This window comes from Dendrobates tinctorius, unplaced genomic scaffold, assembly GCF_039654945.1.
Source record: "Dendrobates tinctorius isolate UK_male_01 unplaced genomic scaffold, ASM3965494v1 ptg000202l, whole genome shotgun sequence".
Taxonomy (NCBI): Eukaryota; Metazoa; Chordata; class Amphibia; order Anura; family Dendrobatidae; genus Dendrobates; species Dendrobates tinctorius.
In genome coordinates this window covers 7,741,734-7,757,817 of record NW_027361869.1, presented here as the reverse complement: position 1 = coordinate 7,757,817, position 16,084 = coordinate 7,741,734, and the positions used below count along the sequence as shown (strand labels likewise).

Genomic DNA, 16,084 nt, shown 5'->3' with positions numbered 1-16,084 from the left:
GTTCCTCCCGCAGCAGTGGGGTACGTTGAGGTCCTACAAAGCTGCGCATAAAGGACTGTTGCCTGCTAAAACTGGGGGATGCTGATCCACTGGTGCCCGCAGCAGGCCCAGAATCCCCACGTCCTCTACCTGTAGAATCCCCACGTCCTCTCCCTGCAGAATCCCCACGTCCTCTCCCTGCTGAAACTCCACGCCCACGCCCACGCCCCCGCGCCTTACTCCCTGCCTTCTTCATCTTGCAAGACTGCTTAAGATAGGCAAAAAAGGACAAAGGGGGGCCTTAGTGTGCTTATTCCTGAACAGCTGGTTACAGGTACAAGAAACACTAATTTTATGAAGTGTGTGTGTGTGGACTAGACTTTAATAGGAGCTGATGTGGCCTACACAAGTTCAAAATGTAGTGTTTGGTGAACTTTTTATGTGGTTTCTTTGTTTGAAACAAACTCAAAGTATGAGAACAAAGAATTGAAACTGATAGTATCACCAACTTTTTGGAGCTATTACAATGCAGGCAGGTAACCTACAATGCAAAAGATGAGGCTCCAAAAAAATTGGGTAATACTAATCTGGCTGCGCCGGCAGGGCACAAGCCAGAAAAAAAGGCTCCTCTATCTACTCCTATATAGTGTTTGCAACCAACCAATGTTGATGGATACGGATGGATGCACACTAATAGGAGAAGAAAAAATGAGCTGCACTCAGAGACAAATATGTGTGAGGCAGTGACGCACGTTGAGCGTCCTACAACCAGACGTAGCTGCAGGACACTCTACTCAGCGTGAGCTGCACTCACACACAGTCAGAGACCTCTCAGACAGCCGTCAACAGTGCAGCTAAGTGGGCACTGGCACTGACAGGCTGCAGAAAGGCTCCGCTGTGTACTCCTATATAGTGTTTGCAACCACCGTAGATGGAGACGGATGGATGCACACTAATAGAAGAAAAAATGAGCTGCACTCAAATAAAAATATGTGTGAGGCAGTGACGCACGCTGAGCGTCCTACAGCCAGACGTAGCTGCAGGACACACTACTCAGCGTGAGCTGCACTCACACACAGTCAGAGACCTCTCAGACAGCCGTGAACAGTGCAGCAAAGTGGACACTAGCACTGAAAGGCTGCAGAAAGGCTCCGCTGTCTACTACTAGTGTTTGCAACCAACGTATATGGATACGGATGGAAGCACACTAGATTGAAATTATTTAAAAAATGCAGCTCAAAAAATAAAAGATGTATGAGGCAGCAGTGATCACACTGGGTGGCCTACAGCCTGACGTGGCTGCAGGACCCACTCCACAGCGTGAGCTGCACTCACACAGCCCTTGCAGACAGCTGTGAAAACAGCGCTGCTAGGGAAAAGCAAGCTACAGTGGTGGTTTATGTAGCCTGGATAAAGCACAATATTGTTTTTAGAATCGCTATTTCTAACTGTCCCTCACAGTCTTCTACAGCAGCCTGTCCCTAACTGAATTCACAGCAGAGTGACCAGAAATGGCGGCTGCGGTGGCTTTTATAGTGCATCATGACATCATTTCGGCAGCCAATCACAGCCATGCCAATAGTTAACATGCCTACATGCCTAACAGGATGTGCCCACACTTCGGAGGATTCCCATTGGCTTAATCAAAGCAAGCAGGCTCATAGCATGATGGGAACTTCCTATTCCGATTCCGATCCCGGAATCCGATATGAAAAAAGTATCGGAATTAAGTATCGGAATTCCGATACCGCTGATATCGGCCGATACCCGATACTTGCGGTATCGGAATGCTCAACACTAGATGTGAGTAAATGCGGGATATAATTTTCTGCCGTGGGGATGGAAGTTTAATCATAATATCTAGCCAGGACCAATTAGATTTAGACGGGAATCTCCTTCCAAACTGTAAAAGTATGCGTTTGATGTGTTGTTTCTGGAGAAAATTTGTTGGTTGGACCGATGCCCCCTGTGGCCAAGATCCCTCCCGCAAAGTGTTATTACTATAAAAACTATTTAACGTTTCTCTAGGGAGGTTGGACCATAAATTGTATGGATCCTGAAAGTCTTGCTCTAACAAATAGGGAATTGAGCCAATCGGTGTCAATGTGGAGGGGAAAGTATCTTCCGGGAACTCTCCCATTACCAATCTTTTAATACGCAACGTAGTTGTAGTTACCTCATCCAACCTAAGAGAGGCCGGCGGCTTAGCCCTAGTCCAGAGATACGGCAAACCTCTCGGGCCCAGTAAAGCCCAGTCAACACTATCCCCCTCCTCCCTTTCAGCACAGGACACCACCTTTAACCATCTACTGAGATGGATAGCCTTATAATATAAAAGAAGGTCTGGAACCCCTAACCCTCCAAAAGAGAGAGGACGAGAAAGAAACTTATAAGGTAACCTAGCCCTTTTATTTTTCCATATAAATTTTCCAATAAGGGATTTTAATGTTCCAAAAAATGTCAGGGGAATCCGAATCGGAACCATGTTCATGGTATATAGTATAATGGGCATTATATATGCCTTAAACACATTAATACGACCCATCCAGGATAAAGTGGGTAAGCTATACTTCTGCATCAGGTTTTTGACCTTTTGAATTAAAGGAGTGTAATTGTCATGGAATAGGTTAGTGGGGTCTCTAGTTATCATTATTCCCAAATATCTAATAGAATTAGTAGCCCAAGAGAATGGAATCTGCGTACGAATGGTGGAGGTCTGAGAGTGAGGGAGACCAATGTTTAACACTTCAGATTTTGACAAATTGATTTTGAAATTAGAAAGGAGACCAAAATGATGAAAGGCTTGAAGAATAATTGGAAAGGCCTGGGATGGATTGGAGATAAGGAAAAGCAAATCGTCTGCGAAAGCTAGAGTCTTAAGTGACCTCTGACCCACCGTCAACCCCTCTATACGTTGATCTTGTCTGATGCTTTGTATCAAAGTTTCTATAACTAAAATGAACAAAGAAGGCGACAAGGGGCAACCCTGTCTAGTCCCGTTGCTAATCCCAAAACTATCTGACAGGGTGCCGTTGACTCTGACCTTGGCCGTCGGTTGTGAATAAAGCGAGAGGACTGCTGTTATATATTGAGGGGGGAAGCCAAACTTAATCATTACTTGTTCCATAAACCTCCAGCTCACTCTATCGAAAGCCTTCTCAGCATCCGTCGACAAGAGCATCAAGGGCATACCCCGAGTCTTAGCAAACATTATAGACTGAATGACTTTAGTAGAATTATCCTTCCCCTCCCTGCCTCTTACAAAGCCTACTTGGTCTGCATAAATTAGCTTAGGTAAGAAATTGCTTAATCTGCCCGCTAATATTTTAGCCCACATCTTGATATCTGCATTAAGCAGTGATATTGGTCTGTAGCTAGTGCACAGATTGGGATCTTTACCCTCCTTAGGGAGGACTGTGATGTATGCCTCCAAGGATTGTCTAGGGGGGAGCTGGCCTGCTAAATAGGAATTAAACAAAGACACTAGGTGAGGTAACAGTGGTTTTATAAACTTTTTATAATAGATAATGGGAAGACCATCTGGGCCCGGTGCCTTTCCGTTCGGAATAGTAGAAAGAATGTCTAAAATCTCTGTAGGGGTAACTGGGGCAGTCAATAAGGACTGACCTTCAAGAGTTATTTTAGGGAGATGTAACGAGGTCAAAAATTCTTTTATTTTTGCTAAGGCTGTGACTGGCTCCTGCATGCTATCAGGTGTATTTAAATTGTATAAATTTTCATAAAAGTCTTTAAACTCCCTGGCAATATCTGCAGTCCCGAGAATTGAAGAGCCATCTAAAGCTCTAAGTTGTCTAATAAACGTCTTTTCCTTTTGTTTCTTAAGTAGGGATGTCATAAGCTTACTACTCTTATTGCCATGGAGATAAAACTTCTGTCTACTTCTCATATAAATTTTTGCTGATTTAATGTTTAAAAGGTTTTTTAATGAGGTTCTCAGATCTGACAGTTCTGACAATATTTTATTTACCTGAGATCTCTTATGTAACCTCTCGAAGGAACTGATTTGATGTAGAATAGACACAACCTTTTTTGATCGCTCCTTTTTCAAATATGAGCCTAGGGCTATAAATTCCCCTCTCATTACTGCTTTATGAGATTCCCACACCATAGGCAAGGGCGGGCCTGAGTGCAAATTATTCTGAAAAAAGAAGTCAAGAGTACTTGTCAGTTTTTCAATGTGAGAATCCGAGTCCAAAAGAGTTTCATTCAGTGACCACGACCCAGCCGGCCGTGGTAGAGTTTTTATCTCTATGTCAAGAAAAATGGGAGCGTGATCTGAGAGAGAAATGATATCTATATTAGCTTTTCTAACTAATTGGAGATTAGCTGTTTGTACCAGTAGGTAATCAATTCTGTGATAGCTATTATTCGGATGGGAATAAAAAGTATAATCTCTGCCCGAAGGAAAAAGCGTTCTCCAAGGGTCTATCAGATGCAATTTTTGTAATGAAAGGTGTAATCGTCTCAGCGCCCTCTGAGAAAGAGCCGATCTGCCCGTTGAAGTATCTAAGGCTGGGTTCAAAGATACATTAAAATCCCCTCCCACCAACAACAGACCCTCAGTAAAAAGTTCCAGAACATTCAATGTTTTACACAGCCAACCTATCTGGTTCCTATTTGGGGCATATAAGTTACACAAGGTAATCTTAGTGTTAGCCAAAAAGCCCTTAATTATAATGTACCTGCCTTCTGAATCAGATAAACAATCGCTCAAAATAAAAGGAACATTTTTCTTTATAGCAATACTCACTCCACCCGACGCTGAACCGCCCGTACTGTGATACCAGGTCGGGTAGCGAGATCTAGACATATCTGGGACTCTCCCTTTTTTAAAATGTGTCTCCTGCAGGAAAACTATACTAGATTTCTTTGAGTGCAAAAGATTCATCACTTGGCTTCTCTTATTCGGAGAGCGTAAGCCCTTTACATTATACGAGGCCACAGTTATAGTGGCTAAGTTCACCTTATCACCCATTATTTGTTAAAGAAGGTAATAAAAAGGATTCCTCCGTCATCAAACCACAGAAATTAAAAGAAAAAAACAAAGAGATAAGAAAAATAACAAAAAACCTAAAAATTATTAAGATAAAACATGAGAAATACAACAAGAACCAACTACCTGTCTGTGGCAGAGGCAGGGGGTCAAAAATACCTCCTATAACAGAACAGGAAAAAACATTTCTGACACACGAGTGGCATATGTTAACTTATACGGCAATTGAATGATATCAACACCTGAATAAATGTCAAACTTAGCAAGCTAAAATAGGATAAAGCATGTCCGAACGGGCCGAGGGGTCCGGCTCCAGTGTGGAAAAAACAAATACAACCGGGAGAAGCACAAGAAAGCTCAGGGGGGTATCTCCTTTTCCGTTCCAGATTTCCCTCTTTTGGGAGTCGAGCGTCTCTTTCCCAAGACCCAGTCCCCCTGTCCTCCAGTAAAAGCATGAACAGGGGGAGGCGTACGATGATCCATGTCTAGGGGAAGCCAGGAAGGAATGTCCATAGGGGCAATGCCAAAAGCGTCCCATATTTTGGGTAAATCTTCAGGGGTCCGAACCATTATTTGCCTACCATCTCCTTGTATAGATATACCAAACGGAAACAGCCATTTATACAAGATTTTACGCGAGCGTAACACCTCCAGGAGGGGCCTTAGGACTCTTCTTTTTGCAAGGGTCGACGGCGCAACATCCTGATAAAGATGAATAGCAGATCCCTCATAAGAAAGATTTTTAATGTCTCTTGAAGCGGACAAAATAGCATTGGTATCCAAATAGCTCAGTAGGCCGCAAATCACATCCCTCGGAGGTTTCGGCTTTGGTCTAAGAGATCTATGCACCCTTTCTATTACAATTCGGTCACATGTTTCTTGTGGAATTAAGAGGGCAAAGATCTCCGTAGTAGCTTTTTCCAATATCTCTGTGGAAACACTTTCAGGCAAGCCTTTTATCCGTATGTTCTTTCTGCGACTCCGATTTTCCTGATCCTCAAGGGCCAGAAAAGAGTTGTTAAGCTGTATTCTGTGATAATCTAGATGTTCTCTCATAGCATTGGAGTGGCTAATGATAGAGGACTGAGAGGACTCCAAAGACTCCACTCTATTACCAATGTGTAACAAGTCCGCTCTCATACCAGATATTTCATTAACCAATGGTTTCATAGCCTGTGCTAATAATTTTTTAAAAAACGATCTAGAAAGTTTCCCAGAGTCTGATTGAGTGACATCGCTGCCAGAAGCATCGTCACTGGAATCTGAGTCCTCGGCATGCTCCTCCTCCACAACTTCTACAGGGAGCCTTTTAGCATTAGGTTTAGGCGTAGCAGATTTGTTTTTCAAAAATTTATCCATTTCACCTTGTTTGCTTCGATGCGCCTCCGCAGTCAGCGGTTTTGCACGCTCTTTATTAGTTTTGACCATTTTGCTCAATTGAAGCGTGCCTAAAATTTACCACCCGTGCGTCAAGAAAAGTCTAGTACAGCATTTTGCTATATAAAAATAACCCCATGTAACTTGGAGGGTGAGGGGTTAAAAGTTGGAAACATCCGCGGGGAACCGCTGGAGCCGGCAGAGACAGGGTAGCGCCAACTCTCCACTGCTGCGTTTATATCAGCCGACAGCAGCACTTCTATGTGGGGGGAGCGATATCCCCCGCTCAGGCCTTGCAGAAAGTCTCAGCAACGCCGGGGGCCGTCAACAACCTGTCTGGCCCAGAGCCAGCACCCTCCTCCTCCTCATGCAGCTCATGCAGCGACAGCAATCCCCGCAGGCCACACAGACAGCACACCGGGGGTTTCCTCTCACCGCCTTGTGCTCCAACAGGCGAGACCGCTCCCTGCTCTGCGGTCACACACCTCCACCAAGGGCCTCCTGCGGTCCGGATCTCCGGGTCTTGTACTCAGGGGGATATATAAAGATGGCGCCCGTCTTCCTCCAGCGCCGCAGCACTCTCCACGAGGCCGCTCAGCGCTCCGGTGCCGCGTCTCCACACCACCCCTCACCTTCTTCTCCAAGCCCGGGGCACTCTAAAAATCTTTTTTGTCGCTTTTATGCCGCTTTTATCTGGGCCAAATAAGGCGATTTTGTGGCTAGGAGCGGGAGCTGCCATAAAACACGTCCTCCCTGTGTGAGATCCAGGCCCTGATCATGCAGTTCTGCTGGGATGAGGTAGTGGCACAGATCATACAGCTCTGCAGGGATGTTTCAGTAGCACAGATCATACAGCCCTGCAGGGATGAGGTGGTGGCACTGATCATACACCTCTGCGGCGACAAGGTGGTGGTACTGATCATACAGCTCTGCAAGGACCAGGTGGTGGCACTGATCTTAAAGCTCTGCAGGGATGAGGTGGTGGCACTGATCATACAGCTCTGCAGAGAGGAGGTGGTGGCACTGATTATACAGCTTTGCAGGGAGGATATGGTAGCATTGATCATTCAGCTCTGTGTGGATAAGATGGTGGCACTGATCATACAGCTCTGCAAGGACGAGGTGTTGGCACTGATCATACAGCTTTGCGGGGACAATGTGGTTGCACTGATTATACATCTCTTTAGGGATAAGTTGGAGCCACTGATCATGCAGCTCTGCAGGGATGAGGTTGTGGCACTGATCATACAGCTCTGCAGGGATGAGTTAGTGGCTCAGATCATACAGCTCTGCAGGGATGAGGTAGTGGCACAGATCACACAGCTCTGCAGGGACGAGGAGGTGGCACTGATCATACAGCTCTGTGGTGAGGAGGCGGTGGCACTGATCATAAGGCTCTGCAGGGACAAGGTTGTGTCACTGATCTTACAACTCTGCAGGGAGTAGGTGGTGGCATTGATCATTCAGCTCTGTGTGGATAAGATGGTGGCACTAATCATGCAGCTCTGCAGGTATGAGGTGGTGTCACTGATTATACAGCTCTGCAGGGAAGAGGTGGTGACACTGATCATACAGCTCTGCAAAGACGAGGAGGTGGCACTGATCATACAGCTTTGTGGGGACAATGTAGTTGCACTGATTATACATCTCTTTAGGGATAAGTTGGAGCCACTGATCATACAGCTCTGCAGGGACGAGGAGGTGGCACTGATCATACAGCTCTGTGGAGACAAGGTGGTGGCACTGATAATACACCTCTGCGGCGACAACGTGGTGGTACTGATCATACAGCTCTGCAGAGAGGAGGTGGTGACACTGATCATACAGCTCTGAAGGGAATAGGTGGTGGCACTGATGATACAGCTCTGTAGGGATGAGGTGGTTGCACTGATCATACAGCTCTGTAGGGATGAGGTGGTTGCACTGATCATACAGCTCTATGGGGAGGAGGCGGTGGCACTGATCATAAGGCTCTGTAGGGACAAGGTTGTGTCACTGATCTTACAGCTCTGCAGGGAGTAGGTGGTGGCATTGATCATTCAGCTCTGTAGGGAAGAGGTGGTGACACTGATCATAAAGCTCTGCAGGGATGAGGTAGTGGCACAGATCACACAGTGCTGCAAGGACCAGGTGGTGGCACTGATCATACAGCTCTGCAGGGACGAGGAGGTGGCACTGATCATACAGCTCTGCGGGGACAAGGTGGTGACACTGATAATACACCTCTGAGGCGACAAGGTGGTGGTACTGATCATACAGCTCTGCAGAGAGGAGGTGGTGGCACTGATCATACAGCTCTGAAGGGAATATGTGGTGGCACTGATCATAAAGTTCTGCAGTGACGAGGTGGTGGCACTAATCATACTGCTTTGCAGGGAGAAGGTGGTGGCACTGATCATACAGCTCAGCAGGGAGGACGTGGTGGCACTGATTATACAGCTCAGCAGGGACAAGGTGGTGGCACTGATCATACAGCTTTGCGGGGATAATGTGGTTGCACTGATTATACATCTCTTTAGGGATAAGTTGGAGGCACTGATCATGCAGTTCTGCAGGGATGAGATAGTGGCTCAGATCATACAGCTCTGCAGGGACGAGGAGGTGGCACTGATCATACACCTCTGCGGCCACAAGGTGGTGGTACTAATCATACAGCTCTGCAGTGACGAGGTCGTGGCACTGATTATGCAGTTCTGCAGGGATGATGTAGTGGCACCGATCATACAGCTCTGCAGGGATGATTCAGTAGAACAGATCATACAGCCCTGTAGGGATGAGGTGATGGCACTGATCATACAGCTCTGCAGGGAAAAGTTGGTGACACTGATCATACAGCTCTGCTCGCACAAAGTGGTGGCACTTATGATACAGCTTTGTGGGGACAAGGTGGTGGCACTGATCATGCAGTTCTGCAGGGATGAGGTAGTGACACCGATCATACAGCTCTGCAGGTATGATTCAGTAGCACAGATCATACAGCCTGCAGGGATGAGGTGGTGGCACTGATCATACACCTCTGCGGCGACAAGGTGGTGTTACTGATCATACAGCTCTGCAAGGACCAGGTGGTGGCACTAATCATACAGCTCTGCAGAGACAAGGTGGTGGCACTGATTATACAGCTCTGCAGGGAGGAGGTTGTCGCACTGAACATACTGGTTTGCAGGGATGTGGTGGTGGCACAGATCATACAGCTCTGCAGAGAGGAGGTGGTGGCACTGATTATACAGATTTGCAGGGAGGAGATGGTGGCACTGATCATACAGCTCTGCAGGGAGTAGGTGGTGGCACTGATAATAGAGCTCTCCCGGGATAATTTGATGGCACTGATCATACAGCTCTGCTCGGACAAAGTGGTGGCACTTATGATACAGCTTTGTGGGGACAAGATGTTGGCACTGATCATACAGCTCTGCAGTGATGAGGTCGTGGCACTGATCATGCAGTTCTGCAGGGATGAGGTAGTGGCACCGATCATACAGCTCTGCAGGGATGTTTCAGTAGCACAGATCATACAGCCCTGCAGGGATGAGGTGGTGGCACTGATCATACAGCTCTTCAGGGAAAAGTTGGTGACGCTGATCATACACCTCTGCGGCGACAAGGTGGTGGCACTGATTATACAGTTCTGCGGCGACAAGGTGGTGGCACTGATCACACAGGTCTGCAGGGAAAAGGTGGTGTTATTGAACATACAGCTCAGCGCGGACAAGGTGGTGGCACTGATCAGACAGCTCTACAGGGAGGAGGTTGTGGCACTAAACATACTGGTTTGCAGGGATGAGGTTGTGGCACTGATCATACAGCTCTGCAGGGAGGAGGTGGTGGCACTGATCATACAGCTCTGCAGGGAATAGGTGGTGGCACTGATCGTACAGCTCTGCTGGGACAAGATGGTGGTACTGATCATAAAGCTCTGCAGGGATGATGTAGTGGCACTGATCATACAGGTCTGCAGAGACGAGGTGGTGGCACTGATCATGCAACTTTTCGTGGACAAGGTGGTGGCACTGATCAGACAGCTTTGCGTGTACAAGGTGGTGGCACTAATCAGGTAGCCCTGAGGGGATGACGTGGTGGCACTGATCAAAAAGCTCTGCAGGGATTAGGTGGTGGCACTGATCATACAGCTCTGCAAGGAGTAGGTGGTGGCACTGATCATACAGCTTGCGTTGACAATGTGGTGGCACTGATTATACAGTTCTGCGGCGAAAAGGTGGTGGCACTGATCATACAGCTCTGCATGTAAAGGTGGTGGCACTGAACATACAGCTCTGCAGGGAAAAGGTGGTGGCACTGAACATACAGGTCAGCAGGGACGAGGTGGTGGCACTCATTATAGAACTCTGCAGGGGTGAAGTGGTGGCACTGATCATACAGGCCAAAAATGGGGGACGGGGTATGGAGTATGGCATGCGGATGGAGAGCACATTGATGCTGGAACCAGCGCGTCGCCTATCACGCTCCCCCATCAGTACATAGGTTTTCATCTGTGCTTTTTTTTTTTTAGTAATTACAGAAAAGCAGGAGGATTTGTGGTTTATTGGCTTAATTAATTTTCTTCTGTTACATAATATTTGTTCAGTGAACCTGCGGATAATTACACTACACTAATGTGGGGTTAACCCTCTGTGTAGCTCTAGGACTTTTCACCAATGATGGCAATTAGCTCGATCTGCACGTGCCGCAATCTCCTCAGTCACTTACAGTATTATCGGGACTCCCAGCTGTTTCTGCACTGATTACAGGGGGCTATAAGCAGCAGATGTTCTCGAGGAGCCCGATGTGAGATGAAGGTGGCGCATCTATGAACACTGGTAAATAAGAGGGGATCAGCAGGAACAAGGCAAGTAAGAGGTTAAACAGAGGAGGAAAGGCGTCTATGTACATCGCTGAAGGCTGAGGGCGGCGCTTAACCGAGGATTCCCGCTCATTGTCTGATCGCAGGATCCGTTTGGGGATTTGAACTTCCCGCTCTTCTTCCGCCGAGGATTATTAGCGGACATCACAATCCGGTCACACAGAGAACCGCGCAGAGTCCGGCCCTCCAGAGCCACCATCACGGGATCGCCCTCCGGGAGGAGCAGCAGTCACTGATGTGGACAATCACCGGCCGCCATCCCCCGATACTCCGGGACGTGATAACCGCATGTAATCTCCACAGCGGAGTCAGGGGCCCGAGTATCAAGACATTCACTAATGAGGGACATTTCCTGTGATTATTCGAGGACTCCTCTCCCCACACAGGTCTGAGGCTTCATGTGATAACCCAGACATGGGCATCCTCAGTGTTTTGTGTTGAACCCCGGAATCAAGTGTGTATGGGCACCAACCTACAAACTGGTGGCGGCAGCCCGTGGTGTCTAACGTCAGTCCCATGTGAGCACGCAGAGATCAGCGGCGTCAGCTCTTGTGGCGACGGTGTGGGTGGCTCTTAGAAGAGCCTTTGGTGTTGTGGACAGAGATCGGCGGCAGCGCTCACTTGCTCTTGCTCGCCTTGCTGCTCTCGGTCTTCTTGGGCAGCAGCACGGCCTGGATGTTGGGCAGGACGCCCCCCTGGGCAATGGTCACCCCACCCAGCAGCCTGTTGAGCTCCTCGTCATTGCGCACCGCCAGCTGCAGGTGACGGGGGATGATGCGGGTCTTCTTGTTGTCCCGGGCAGCATTGCCGGCCAATTCCAGGATCTCAGCAGTCAGATACTCCAGCACAGCGGCCAGATACACCGGAGCGCCGGCGCCGACTCTCTCGGCATAATTGCCCTTGCGGAGAAGCCTGTGCACACGGCCGACTGGGAACTGGAGTCCTGCCCGGGATGAGCGGGTCTTGGCCTTAGCTCGGACCTTTCCTCCTTGTTTGCCGCGTCCAGACATGGTTGATAACAAACAATAAAGAATCTGGGTGAAATGAAGAACTAGCTGCGGCTGCTGTCGCTTTCATAATCGTCTGCCCCGCCCTCCTCTCCTGTCATTGGATGGATCTCAAGTTACCAATGGAAAACAGACTTGTGTAGCTACCAATCAGCTGCAGTGGGCGGAGCGATTGACGGTTCTGTTGGTCACATGACTTTGTCACCCAATAGCACGGCGATCTGACAACAGTGTCATTTGCATGGCGGGCCTATAAATATCGCCGCTCTGGGAGGCTTGGGATCATTATTCTTCTCTCTTTTGAGAACTTTGCTTTCGTTATGGCTGATCCCAAATCTGCGCCAGCGCCCAAGAAGGGCTCCAAGAAAGCCGTCACTAAGACTCAGAAGAAGGACGGCAAGAAACGTAGGAAGAGCAGAAAGGAGAGCTATGCTATCTACGTGTACAAGGTGCTGAAGCAGGTCCACCCCGATACCGGTATCTCCTCCAAGGCCATGGGCATCATGAACTCCTTCGTCAACGACATCTTCGAGCGCATCGCAGGGGAAGCCTCCCGCCTGGCTCACTACAACAAGCGCTCCACCATCACCTCCCGGGAGATTCAGACCGCCGTGCGCCTGCTGTTGCCTGGAGAGTTGGCCAAGCACGCCGTGTCCGAGGGCACCAAGGCCGTCACCAAGTACACCAGCGCCAAGTGATCTGCTCAGTCTGCTGCTCCGCCATCACCCCAAAGGCTCTTCTAAGAGCCACCACCCCATCTCCATCAGAGCTGTGGCTGCTCCTGTGTCCTTTCCCGTCTCCCCCAGTTGTCTGCTCCACCGCCTGGGTCTCTGCGTCTAGTGACGGGAAGTGACAGGTGAAGGAAGTAGGGATGATGAATGCTACCAAGGAGATTGTGAGAACCGAGGACCTTCTAAATAATAACCTGGTCACTTCTCCATAAGTTGCTCTGTGTTCAGGGACTACTCTTTAACCCCTTGCTCCACAGATCTTGATATTCTGGGGTCTCATTCATTTGGTATAACATGATTCGGTTTAGTTCATGATACACCATGATGACTAATAACACTTTCTAAGCCGGGATGCTTTGAGACTGAATTTTCTCCCCCATGCAGCACCAGACAGTGAGCTGACGATTTTCCTCTCTGCACTTAGTTCATGATTCTCGTGTTTTTCCTCAAATAACAGGAGACATTTGTAGTCGGTGCAGTTTTATCTAGAGATTATGCTGGAGTCTTCACTGTAAAGGGAAGCGGTGACGACATTTTAGAAGCAGCGGGAAATTCAAACCCCCTAACCGTCCTGTGTTCAGCCAATCCGCAGAGGGAGGGGAGGAGCTAATGTTCCCAATGGTTGACACGTTTGCAGTTCCCGCTTTTTCTGTTCTTTGTCTCCATATAACGCGCGGTCCCAGGACGGAGCGATGTCGGGGAATCTGCAGGTGTTGAGAGGTCGCTGGTCGCTTACATCCCATACAGGAGTCTGCAGCTGTTCCTGGTTAGAGAATGAATCCGCGTTAGGCAGATGCTGTGATGCCCCGTGTGTCTGACCTGCAGGCGATCACATCTCCCTTTCTCGTCATAATCAGTATTGTGGAGACAATATATTGGCTAGAGATGTATCCTACAAGAGACATTTCAGGGGAGACCAATTCTGCTCTTCCAAGCAGATCCCACCTGCAGCTCCAGGCAGGAGGTCTGTGATGGGAAATGTGCGATCATGTAGAGAAGATTGCCGAGAGCTCAGTGCACAATACATTACACTGTGATGTGAGGATCCTCTAGGTCAGACATGTCATGACATCATCTCCCATCACATCCTCCTCACAGATGTTTTTTAAATAATTACTGCAGGATATGGGGCGATATTGGCGGCTGGGATCAGTCAGGATCACTGCTGAGCTCTGATTTTCAGCCTTTTCTGTCATTATGTTAATAATTGTTTTTCCTAATTAATTGTAGCTGACAGCAGGTCCCTACTCTGCAGCAATGTGAGCTATGATGTGGTGGAAAAAAGAATCATTGCCAGGGGAAGAAGAAAACACAAATATAAGGACAATAGTGTCATAATTGCCCGAAGTAATGATGACTCCTATCATAGCACAAATGTCCCTAATGCGGGAATATAAGACCTGAATAAAGGCAGAGAGGGCTTAGCCCTGGGGTTAATATAAATGTAATATTCTCTATGAAAACCGGAGATCCTGTGATTACTGAGGACTGAGCCTTATATCAGGCAGTGTATCTACCGGTGTGAGATCCCCTGGGCGGCTGCCTGTAATATCTGTGGTTACAGTCTGTTCTGTCCTCCTGACATATACTGGGGCCGTGTCTGCTCCCCTCTATTTGTGCTGCCCATTTATCTATAGGCTGAATCTGGAATAATTCTCATCACAGGGGAAGAAGTGACATTATATTACAAGCTGGAAAGAAAAGGGAAACTGAACAATGAGCGGGAAATTCAAACTCTCCAACAGTTCTGTGCTCAGCCAAACAGCAGAGGAAGGGAGGAGCTCATGTGGATTCTGTAAGCCCCGCCCTGGGGCGCGTCATCTCTGCAGTTCTCTCTCTGGTCCGTCCCTCCTGCATATAAAGGAGGAATCAATGCGGATCAAGTCATCAGTTTTTGCTCACTGCAGAAAATGTCTGGTCGCGGCAAAGGAGGAAAAGGTCTCGGGAAGGGCGGCGCTAAGCGGCACAGGAAGGTGCTCCGTGATAACATCCAGGGCATCACCAAGCCTGCCATCCGCCGTCTCGCTCGCAGAGGAGGCGTCAAGCGCATCTCCGGCCTCATCTATGAAGAGACTCGCGGGGTCCTGAAAGTCTTCCTGGAGAACGTGATCCGTGACGCCGTCACCTACACCGAGCACGCCAAGAGGAAGACCGTCACCGCTATGGACGTGGTGTACGCGCTCAAGCGCCAGGGCCGCACTCTCTACGGCTTCGGAGGTTAATTGTATTCTTTTCTGTGCTGATAACCCAAAGGCTCTTTTCAGAGCCACCCACATCTTCTACCTGAGAGGCTACGATTTCCTATTCCTGCAATCTGGTGCCTGTAAGTATACTAGTTGTCACAGCCTGGCATGTGTCTTGCACTTTCCTCCTTCCATATTGGAGCTGGCACCGCGGACTTGGGGTGATGTGGTTTATTCTCCTTGATCTATAATATACAGCTGCCAGGTTCTGGGGGCATACAGTATATCCGCACTGTGCAGCACAGACATCTCTGCACCACAGTACATACCTCGCTGTGATGTGGTCACTACAGAGCAGAAATCCAGTCACTGAAGGGTTAATGATCGAGGGCCGAGAGCACGACTGAGCGGGAGATTCAAACCATCAAACGGTTATAAAGCTCCGCCCACAGGAACCGACCAATCGATAGACGTGCTTCCTCCTCCGTTTAACTCCTTATTGCCCTTCTACCTGCTGCTCCTCATGTACACGTGTTCTCCCGGCAGCGCTCAGCACATCGGGCTCCTCCTGGTAGAACATGTGCGGATTGTATCATCCGATCTGTGCTAGATGCGGCCTCCTGTGATCAGTGCGGACCCCACACGGAGACGCCCAGATATAACGTTACCGGGTCTCCGTGTGGGGTCCGCTCCGATCACTGCTGGAAGTGGAGTTGAGACTGATCAGCCCTGGAGCTGCAGGCAATGTATACACACCCCGTACGGTGCTGCACATCCTCCATACCACCTACTGGGTGGTATACAGCACTACAAAGTCTACGTGTGCTGTATACTCCCCATCTAGTGCTGCAGACACAAATCCGAGAGCATCTGTTCTATATAAGCCTGAATCATGGAATGTTCCAGCTCAGTGCAAGATTCATTAAATCCTC

General features: G+C 48.5%; 3 protein-coding genes across 3 annotated transcripts; 2 read left to right on the top strand and 1 right to left on the bottom strand.

The window, feature by feature from the left end:
• Positions 1 to 11,796: 11,796 nt before the first annotated feature.
• Positions 11,797 to 12,241, bottom strand: LOC141057150 (histone H2A type 1-like). The gene has a single exon (XM_073553693.1). The coding sequence runs from the start codon at positions 12,239 to 12,241 to the stop codon at positions 11,849 to 11,851; it is 393 nt and encodes a 130-aa protein (XP_073409794.1). The 3' UTR covers positions 11,797 to 11,848.
• A 272-nt stretch (positions 12,242 to 12,513) lies between these two features.
• On the top strand, positions 12,514 to 15,240 carry LOC141057151 (histone H2B 1.1-like). Its single transcript, XM_073553694.1, has one exon. The coding sequence runs from the start codon at positions 12,559 to 12,561 to the stop codon at positions 12,934 to 12,936; it is 378 nt and encodes a 125-aa protein (XP_073409795.1). The 5' UTR covers positions 12,514 to 12,558; the 3' UTR covers positions 12,937 to 15,240.
• On the top strand, positions 14,880 to 15,191 carry LOC141057004 (histone H4). The gene has a single exon (XM_073553477.1). The coding sequence runs from the start codon at positions 14,880 to 14,882 to the stop codon at positions 15,189 to 15,191; it is 312 nt and encodes a 103-aa protein (XP_073409578.1).
• Positions 15,241 to 16,084: the final 844 nt, after the last annotated feature.

Coding starts and splice junctions, on each gene's coding strand:
- LOC141057150 (XM_073553693.1), bottom strand. CDS start 12,241: ATGTCTGGACGCGGCAAACAAGGAGGAAAGGTCCGAGCTAAGGCCAAG.
- LOC141057151 (XM_073553694.1), top strand. CDS start 12,559: ATGGCTGATCCCAAATCTGCGCCAGCGCCCAAGAAGGGCTCCAAGAAA.
- LOC141057004 (XM_073553477.1), top strand. CDS start 14,880: ATGTCTGGTCGCGGCAAAGGAGGAAAAGGTCTCGGGAAGGGCGGCGCT.